General features: G+C 36.4%; 2 protein-coding genes across 2 annotated transcripts; both read left to right on the top strand.

Moving 5' to 3' along the window:
• The first annotated feature begins 1,077 nt into the window (after nucleotides 1–1,077).
• On the top strand, nucleotides 1,078–3,826 carry LOC148203263 (subtilisin-like protease SBT1.8). Its single transcript, XM_088105880.1, has 2 exons — nucleotides 1,078–2,767; nucleotides 2,856–3,826. Exons 1-2 carry the CDS (start codon nucleotides 1,150–1,152, stop codon nucleotides 3,518–3,520), a joined length of 2,283 nt encoding a protein of 760 aa, XP_087962006.1. The 5' UTR covers nucleotides 1,078–1,149; the 3' UTR covers nucleotides 3,521–3,826.
• Nucleotides 3,827–8,498: 4,672 nt separating this feature from the next.
• Nucleotides 8,499–10,113, top strand: LOC148203264 (protein LURP-one-related 6-like). Its single transcript, XM_088107971.1, has 3 exons — nucleotides 8,499–8,885; nucleotides 9,353–9,598; nucleotides 9,676–10,113. The coding sequence occupies exons 1-3, from the start codon at nucleotides 8,667–8,669 to the stop codon at nucleotides 9,817–9,819; spliced, it is 609 nt and encodes a 202-aa protein (XP_087964097.1). The 5' UTR covers nucleotides 8,499–8,666; the 3' UTR covers nucleotides 9,820–10,113.
• The last annotated feature ends 689 nt before the right edge of the window (nucleotides 10,114–10,802 follow it).

The following is a 10,802-nucleotide window of genomic DNA, read 5'->3' on the forward strand; positions in this document are numbered from 1 at the left end:
TAATGATTTTGTCCATTCACCCCCAACATAAAAAATAATTCTTTTCATGCATTATGCTTTATGTTGTGTGAAAATATCTGATTTTTTTCTGGGTGGAAATTAAAATATTCAATTAGTACATACCCTCAAAATACTGCACCAGTCTCTGCCACTGCACAGTGCCCAATGCCATGCTCATGTCAAATAGAAGATTTGATTGGCTAGTTCAGCATAATCGTTCTTGTTTATTGGGAAGGATAGACACTAATCACATGTTAAATAACTTTGTATAAAATACAAGGTCGATTGGAAGTTCCTAAATAAATGTAATATATAAATAAATATTATGTAATATGAAATAATTACGTTAATAAATGAATTATATAGGTGAAATATGAAGCTAATATACCTTATCTTTGGTTATATAATATAGTAAAGAAAGTTATGAAGGGTTTTCATCCACACAAAGGGTAGAGTAGTGGACCTTTACCATTCCGTGTAGCCAGCTATTTAGGCTTTGTCTTCACTTGTTTCTATCTTTTCTCAAATCTCCGATTCACCCATCACTAAATTACAGCCACCAAATATGTAAAAAACTAATGTACTATATACTTACTCATTTTTCTCTGGCTACGTCTTTATACTTCCACACATAATATAATACCTTTTCTAAAACATACTGTGTATTAGAATATACTTCTTTTAAGACTCAAGGATGGGCATATTGCATAATTTCTTGGATGCTGTTCTGCTTAATAACTCTCTGCCTTGGAAAACACACATTTAATCTATTTTATATATATTAACAAATAATAATAATTAAATACAGTAAAAGTAAAATACAACATATTTTGCAACATCAAAGCTTTACATCTCGCTACATTAAAAATACGAAGGAATATAAATTTTTATCAAATTATTATAAATTTATGTAATTTTTCTTTTTTGAAGTTTGGAGAAAGACAGGTAACGGTAGGGAAGACCGGAGAGAGAAGAAAACGAAAGGAAAGAGAGTGAATGGCAGAAAGGTAAATTGAGTGGAGTAGAGAGTCCAATTTAGCAACGGCCAACGTTATTATAAACCCAACATCAGTTCCACATTTTTCTCTGACACTGCCCCTGCACAATTCATTCACTAAATTAGAAACCTTCACTCACTCTCTTCATGAAATGGCTTCCCTTTTCACCTTCGTTTTGTCCCTCTTGCTTGTGGCACAATGCTGCTGGTGTCTAACATCGCCCAAGAAGACATACATAGTTCACATGAAACAGAACAACAGACCTTCAATCTACCCCACTCACACCGACTGGTACACCGCAAATCTTCAATCTTTAACCACTGATTCCGATCCCTTGCTTTACTCTTATACTCATGCCTACAACGGCTTTGCGGCGTCGCTGGCCGAGGACCAGGCGCAGGAGCTTCTCAGATCCGAGGATGTTCTTGGAGTGTACGAGGAGACAGTCTACCAACTGCACACCACGCGTACGCCGCAGTTTCTGGGGCTCGAGAGAGAGACGGGGCTGTGGGAGGGTCACACCGCGCAGGACCTCAACCAAGCGTCGCACGACGTTATCGTGGGGGTGCTGGACACAGGAGTGTGGCCTGAATCTCCAAGCTTTACTGACGCCGGTATGCCTGAGATTCCGGCACGGTGGCGCGGGGAGTGCGAGACCGGGCCAGATTTCTCGCCGAGTGTGTGCAACAAGAAACTCATCGGTGCGAGAAGCTTCTCGCGAGGGTTCCACATGGCCTCGGGGGTTGGGTCCAGGGAGAAGGAGCCGGCGTCGGCGCGCGACAGGGACGGGCACGGTACCCACACCGCGAGTACAGCGGCTGGGTCGCACGTGGGCAACGCGAGCCTCCTTGGGTACGCCAGCGGGACCGCACGTGGGATGGCACCGACCGCGCGTGTAGCGGTTTACAAAGTCTGCTGGACCGACGGCTGCTTTGCGTCAGACATTCTCGCCGGGATGGACCACGCCATTCAGGACGGCGTCGACGTGCTCTCACTCTCCCTCGGCGGCGGCTCCGCGCCGTACTTTCGCGACACCATTGCTGTAGGCGCGTTCGCAGCGGTGGCAAGGGGGATCTTCGTCTCCTGCTCCGCCGGGAACAGCGGCCCCGAGAAGGCCTCACTTGCAAATGTTGCACCCTGGATAATGACCGTTGGGGCTGGGACGTTGGACCGTGATTTCCCCGCCTTCGCCGTGCTCGGCAACAAAAAACGGTACTCCGGTGTTTCGCTTTACAGCGGAACCGGAATGGGGACCGAACCGGTGGGGTTGGTTTATAATAAAGGGTTGAACCAGTCCGGAAGCGTCTGCATGCCCGGTTCACTCGACCCGAGTTTAGTTCGTGGGAAGGTGGTGGTTTGCGATAGAGGGATTAACGCGCGCGTGGAGAAGGGCAAGGTGGTGCGTGACGCAGGTGGGGTGGGGATGATTCTGGCGAACACAGAAGCGAGTGGGGAGGAGTTAGTAGCAGACAGCCACCTTCTACCGGCTGTGGCGGTGGGAAGAATCGTGGGGGATCAGATCAGGAAATACGCTTCCTCAGATCCTAATCCAACGGCGGTTCTCGGTTTCCGTGGAACGGTTTTGAACGTTAGACCTTCACCAGTGGTGGCAGCGTTTAGTTCAAGAGGGCCCAACATGGTGACCCGACAGATTCTGAAACCGGATGTTATTGGGCCTGGGGTTAACATCTTAGCCGGGTGGTCCGAAGCTATTGGGCCCTCTGGGTTGAGCGATGACACGCGGAAGACGCAGTTCAACATCATGTCAGGTATGTTCTGTTTCACTCCAATGTATGTATGGGATATTTTGGATTGGGTGCCATTGTTGTAACATTGTTTTTGTCCTGTGCATCGTAGGTACGTCGATGTCTTGTCCACACATAAGTGGGTTGGCTGCGTTGCTGAAAGCGGCGCATCCAGAATGGAGTCCCAGCGCGATAAAATCTGCACTCATGACCACAGCGTACGTTCACGACAACACCAAGTCCCCACTTCGGGACGCCGCAGGTGGTGCGTTTTCCACGCCGTGGGCTCACGGTGCGGGCCACGTTAACCCACACAGGGCCCTTTCTCCTGGGCTTGTCTACGACGCCTCCACCAGTGACTACATTAAGTTCCTCTGCTCCTTGGACTACACCCCCAACCACATTCAACTCATAGTTAAGCGCCACGCCGTTAATTGCACCAGAAAATTCTCTGACCCTGGCCAATTGAACTACCCTTCCTTCTCCATCCTCTTCGGAGCCAAGAGGGTTGTGAGGTACACGCGCACCCTGACCAACGTGGGCGAGGCTGGCTCCATTTACGATGTCACCGTTGACGCCCCCTCGACGGTGGAGGTGAGGGTGAAGCCCGCCAGGCTTGTATTTGGGAAGGTGGGGGAAAGGCGGAGGTACACGGTGACCTTTGTGTCTAAGAAGAGTGGCGGTAATTCCGGCAAGTATGGTTTCGGAAGCATAATGTGGAGCAACGCGCAGCACCAAGTGAGAAGCCCAGTTGCTTTTTCTTGGACTCTCTTGTGAGTCTCTTTCTGTTCTGGTCTCGTCTCTTGGTGGATTACATTTTTACAGCACAGCCATTGTTTCAACCCCAACCACAAACCTACATGCTGCTGATTTCACAACACTCTGTAACATTATTTAGTCGGACATTTTCATTCACAAGGTTGTGTATTTTTTTCTCGTGAGACAAAAGAGAGTTCAGATTGTTTAGTGGTGTGTACCCAGTAAAACTGATGTAACAAAACCAGTGCGTTGATCATATGTATAAAGTAAACACTGGCTACGCCAATTATCCTTAAGAATGAGACTTCAGTTTACTCTCCAAAAGCAAGAGTCAAATTTCATAATTTTTCATCTTTTCCTTTTTGCTTTTGGTCCAAGATAGTTCACTGAACTTATAAACCAGCTTATCTTTTCTAAATATACGTGGAATTAAGCACATTCAATTTTTATGCAGACAAATTAGTATTTAAAAATATTGTGAAATATAATTTTGTAAAAATAGAAAATCTTATTGCGACATGGGTGGTGCAATTAATCAGACTAGTGACGGTGTTATCTAGTTCTTTGACCACAGTACAGATGTGTCTTTCTGAGTTATGACTTAGACCATACTTTGAAATGTGTGGTGATTTAAAAATGTATCCTAACCATTTTTGAGCCCTTGAGGAAATCTAGGGTCTGAAAGGAAAAGACACTTCCTGTGTGATTGACAGTTGCAAAATGACGATCACATTTCTTCAATCACCATCTTTTTTGCAGGGGTTGTGGCGTGGAAAAAAGAGGGTAATATTCCTGACTTCAAAAGGGATTTTAATAACAATTCTTTTAAAAAAAATTCAAATCCATGAAGGAGGCAATGAACTCAAAAAGCTTTGGGAGGTTAATTGATTTTTAGTGATGCTGTGTTTGCCAAAGTCATGTGTAATGATCTCTTTCATTATCCCTCTTACTTTTCCTTTAGGATACATTCTACTTTTCTTTCCTCAAACTTTATTTTTCAAACTGTAAGTGGGCTTAATTTTTTTCTTTACCAACAACATCTGTTTTTAATCTTCTAACTAAAATATATTTTTTTTCATCAAATTATAAAATAACATTTTATTTCTTAGTCAATTAGTCCTTATAACTAGACAACACTCAAGAGTATGTTCACTATGTGTAAGGCCATACATGGTATATATTATTTTGTGTTGAAAGTTGTGTTTTGAATTATTGTGTTCAAAATTGTCCTTAAATTAAATCCAAATATTCATAAAATCTTTAAACAGTGTCACTTTTATAAGACTTAATTAAGATATCAAAGTCATATTTAAATTCTTACATTCTCAAACCTTTCTTGTTCTCTTTCATTATCAAAATCATTTATGATATATGCATATATGGTCTTATGGACCTTTGAACGAGATTAGCATATTGATTTCGAGATTTTTCAGTTGATGTAAAAAGTGCAAAAGATTCTAAGTTTAAGGAAGAAATATTTTTTTTTTTATAATTAAAAAGATAAGTAATTCATAACAAGTTCAGTGAAATAGACGTGTTTACTTCACGCTGTGTTCGCTTGAACAGATTGTACTGTTCAGAGGCGAATGCGAGTGAGTGTTTGAAAAGCAATTGGTGTTCGGATGAGCAGAAAGGCGAGTGTTGGTAAAGACGGATTTGCGGGATGGGTTACTTTTTCATCACCCGCGGGAGTGAAGAGATTTGGAGGGATTGTTGGGAAAATGTCTTATGTACCCTGAAGCTATTAAACAATTACGTCTGTGTATATCAAGTTAAGTTGCAAACACGTAACCGGTTACGCAAACGCGTAACCGGTTACAGGGCTATATATTTTTCAGTTTTTTTATAATTATTTTAATATTATAATTTAAAAAAATGTACATCTTAATAAAATTAGGTATATTATATTTTCTAATTTATTAAAAATAAGTTGATTATTTAATTTTTATAATTTTTAAACATTAATTTTATAAATTATTCATAATTTCTTTTCTTTATAAACATTTTTACAATTAAATATAACATTTTATATTACTTTTATAACTAGGGGCATTTTGATAATCTTTAATTTCTACCAATTAAACTAATTTTTAAAATCTATCATATTAATCAAATCCTACACTAATTCTCACAAACTTTACGTCCAAATCCACTCTCAATTACCCACAAATCCACTAAAAAAAACAACTAAAAAATTACCCTCAAATCCATTCAAATCATCTCCCCCAAATCATCTCCTCCAAATCTACCCAAAAGAACACAACCTTAATGATCTATTAAGATATCTACTTTGAAGCTACTATTCATATGATATTATACTATAGACTCGTTTTGATGTGTGTATTATTGGAGCGTTTGACATAACTTTTAAATGATTATATAATGCATCTTTTCTATACAATACACCTCTTCTAGAGAGGAGGAAAAAATGTCTACAATTCCTAATAATCCATTAATATCTTCAATCAAACAAATATTCAATAAATATATATATATATATATATAAATATATATATATATATATATATATATATATATATATATATATATATATAAATTAAAAGTGCTTTCTTTAAAGTCTTCTTTTATTATCTTTATCTAATTTGTCAATATTTTTTTTCAACAAAAAATAAAAGCTATTTTAAGAATTTTCTTTTACATCTTTTTCATTTGAACTTCCTAATTATTATCATATCATTAATTAATATTTAGTTAATGAAGAAAAATTTCAAAGTTATATTATAAAATCTTATTTCATTTTATCGTATTCTATATTATATTACCTCTACTTATATTATGTTACATTGCCTTATATCTTTTCATATTATATGATATTATAGTATCTTATATTATATTATACCTTATTGCATAATACTACCTGTATTACATTATGACATATTATATTATGTTATATGATGTTAATTATATTATATTGTAAGGGTAGTTAGTATTCTAGTTTTAACATTTGTGACATTGATAGAATGTAATTTTTTTAATTATTTTTAATTTCAAATCTTATTTTAATAAAAAAAAACATAATGTAATTTATTATGTTAAATTCATGTTAACTTTATGATTTTTTTTTGTTTTCTTTTCCCTTCATCAATTACCACTTTCCTACACTATTTTTCCTTTCCTTCCTCGTATTAAAAGAGTGTGTCTGCAGCCCGTGGTAAAGGGTCAGAGTGGAGAGTCAAAGAGGGAGGTTGAAACCTCGGTGTAGGCAATGGAAGAGGACCAAGAGGAACAATACAATTTGAGTTATCAAGAGAAGAAGGGATTGTGGGAGGAGGAAGGAAAGATGGCGATGTTAGTGTGTATACATGAACAAATATTTGAACACAAGTAGGACCTTGGACATAAACACTCACTGTAAATTGACATATGTATGCCTTTTAAATAGTGTTAACGAAAAGTTTGTTCTAAAATCTATAAATAAAGAGGTAAGGTAAGAAGGTAGATGATTGTATTTATTGAGTATTTAAGATTTAACTATATGATAATCGATCGGTATAGTTGACTAACTTAAATTTCGAGTGTCTTTAACAGATACTCACCCACTCAACTTGAATATGAAAAAAGTGAAAAACTATAAAAGATCTAACAATAGAAACCTGTGAGAATAGTAAAGTGTGAAGGAGTAACTCTAAACCTCTAAAACTATTATTAACTTAAATAAAAGGAATGTATAAAGCTTATTTTCTTTAGAGAATTAGCATTTCGAAAGCACTCCTACTCCTAATAAATTAAAAAGACAAATTGTTAACGTATTTTACAGAAAATATTTTGATTTTCTTATAACTTTTGGTTATAATATTTAATAATTATATGATTTTTCTTTTCAATGTTAGAATATGTAAACAAATCTGTGCGTAAAAGGTCTGTATTTTGGCTTGTATGAATAAATTGGTAAGATGAGAAATCTACCGCCACATACGTATTCTCTAAATTTCTACAAATGTTTGAAAACAATTACTATTGGCCGCGTCTCCACGAGTCTCGTCCTCTGCCCACCACGTGTCACGACAGCAAATAGACAACTATGTCGTAAGATGCTACACTCTTGTATGGGTACTAAAGTCAACCAAATACTATTACATAATTAAATTTAATCAAGCAACATTTATATTTATCAACTCATGCCAAATTTCTATCTATACTTCATTACCTTAACCAAATCCCTTAAACTCTTTGGTTTTAAGATATACTTGTTCAAAAATTGACAGGTCTTTTATATTACTTTAGCATATAAGAAATTAAGTTCTTTTTACTTAGCGTCACTCAAAAAATATTATCTGTAGATTATTTATTTGTTCAATACTTCGTTATGTAAGTTTTTTTTGTTAAAACAAGCTCTTAGAGTTAGCCAATGCAAATAAAATGCTGTCGGAGATATTGTAAGATGTTTCAACAAGTATAACGATTATCCATGCAGAAAAATTAATAAACTTTTGAAGAAGCATCGAATCATATATCTAGGTATCCAACGTGCTTTTATTTATAGGTTTCTCCATCAAAGCATAAGATTCTTTTATATATTTCAATATTTCAAATATTCCCCTTTGAATTTCAGGTTTCAAATACAGCTCTACCGAAATTCAAAACCTTGCGAACAGTCTCTTGAAAACTACTATCTAACCTACCTTATTTTATGTCAGTATTGCCCTGAGACTTCTCTGGTTGAAATCTGAAGGTTTTGGCATTTGAAAACCCCTTATGGAAATTCAATCTGCCACAACTGAAAGAGCAGTCTAACACGCCAACGCATGCTGTGAATTGAGCTAATTAATTATCACAAAGCAATGATCCACATCTGTGTGAACTTACTCAAACTTCGACATCTCATCCACAAGCAACTAACGTAAATCAATAATGCCTTGTAAGATTCTTCTATCTCCTATACGTCAAAACTTGCCAAACCTATAAAGGGTAAGCCAAAGAAGTCTAGTCACACAAGTGAGGAGAACCTTGTTTCCATTACTCACTCATTAATATATCCTTTCTTGCAATGATAGACCCCAATTTTTTTGTGTATATATAAAAACTAATAGGGTGGTCTTTTAGGAAAGCTAACAAGAGTGTAAGGACGTAGAATATTAATAGAGCTGAGAATTTTACGGTATTTACATACAAAGACACACAGAAAACAACAAGGGTTTGGAAGATGATGCCTGTTATTAGCAAAATGTACTGTTCATCTTCTCAGAAGGTGCTTGGGGTCAGAAGAAGGCCACATGTGGTGAATGGAGGGGGATTTGTAGTCACGGATTGTAGTGCCCAAAGGGTTGTTTTCAAGGTTGATGGCTGTGGAATTCATGGCACAAAGGAACAGTTGATTCTAAGAGATGGTGAAGGAGATGCTTTACTTCTCATGCGTCGAAAGGTATATATCATATTTGCATTATATATCAATACTCGTGTGTGAAAATTTAATCCTAATCTTTATCAAATTTTTCATAGACTGTGCATGCAACGTATTCTGTTTTTGTGTGTGTGTGTGTATAGTAAGTTCGTGATTAAGTTTCGATTTCTAGATTTTGGTTGTCAAAAAAGATTATTCTCTCACATGCATATACCTTAAGAGATCAATCTTTTAACTCTTGAGTGAGATATCTTCTGTTTACCTAAATATATATACACAACTAAATGTGTGTTGTTTTGTTGAGAATTCACAATATGTAATGGGTGGAAATATCATCTCACAAGTTAGTTTTATGAAATTAAATTAGGCTTAAAATTGACATGAAACTTAAATTTGGTATATCTAGGGAGTTTAATTCTGCAGGTGAGATTGATTTGCTATGCAATGATAAAATTTGCAACATGAAGTTAACTTTGTGTGATGTTCAGGGAGGAATGGTTGAGGCCCTTAGCATTTACAAGAAGTGGAAAGGATATAGCATGAACTATGAAGGATCACAGACCCTGGTTTTCAGCTTGAAAGAACCGAATTCTTGTTTTGTCAGGAACAATGGGATTAGAATCTCCATTGAGCCCAGAGCTTCAAGTAACAAAGGCTGGGACTTTGAGATCAGGGGTTACTTCCCTGATAGGAATTGTAGCATTGTTGACATTAGGGGCAACGTTATTGCCCAGGTACCCAATTTTTCAAGTCTCAATTTTTTCTTTCTGTAAAATGTAACATGAGTAATATGTGTTTTTGTTATACACAGGTTGGGGTGAATAAAGAAGTGGAGAAATTGATGGAAACCAAGGATCTGTACAATGTGGTCGTGAAACCTGGGATGGATCAAGCCTTTGTTTTTGGAGTCATCGCAGTTCTTGACTACATTTATGGAGAATCCACCTACTGCTAAGTCTGAAATTCTGCAGAAGATGCTATGCTTGCTGAATTATTATTATTATTATTATTATTGTTATTATTATTGCAGAAAACCAATCATGGTTTTATTTTCTTATCATAAATATGCATATATGAAAGCAGAAATCAGCAGCCTTTACCAACTACTATAGGAAAATACCTTGTATATTGTGGAAAGGAAATTGGATACTTTAAGGTAGTGATTGTTTTGTTTCCTTAATTGGCGTACTTGTTTGACAATGATGGATATGTTAAAGTTAATTATTTAGTAATTGTTCCTTGAGCTTATCGTTTATAGGCTGCTATCGAATCTGTGTGAAATTGGATTGGTGATGGAAGAATTTGAAGAGTTTGGAACTGAATTAATTGAATAAATTAGGCACGGAATTGGCTAATTTGGCTAAAAAAGAATCTCAAGAACTCTGAATCATGCGTATGTATTATATTCACGTAATGACTAGTTTTTGCGTAATTGATATAAGAGACCATACTTAAGATGTAACCAATAATTTACCTTTTCAAAAGAAAAGTATATGTTTTGTTGGATTCTTTAACTGGTGAGGAGGCTTCTCTACACAATTATAAACAGAGTAGGTGTGATTCTCTTTAGCAAATAAAGATGATTCTATAAACCTAGGATTCGTCGAATTTTCATCTAACTAGACAAGAAAAAGTCGAGAACTTTTTTTTTTGTGTCATTGGAAATCTAACTGCCACCATTTCTCTGTGCATGATGTTTCGGTCAATCCATGCAGTATTCTGGATTTGCAATATCACAAACATATAGGATGACTTTTTTTATTAAAGTTTTCAATAAATAATATTTTTAATATATATAAATTACTTTTCAACGTACAATCAACAATTTAAATTCGAACACAAGACTATTTCTTTACTATTGATCATATTTTAAGAAGAATATTTAAATTCAAGTTAAAAATATAGATTAAAAGGGGTAAGAAATAAGTTATTGAAGGA

This window comes from Vigna umbellata, chromosome 2, assembly GCF_029865625.1.
Source record: "Vigna umbellata cultivar VRB3 chromosome 2, Vumbellata_1.0, whole genome shotgun sequence".
Taxonomy (NCBI): Eukaryota; Viridiplantae; Streptophyta; class Magnoliopsida; order Fabales; family Fabaceae; genus Vigna; species Vigna umbellata.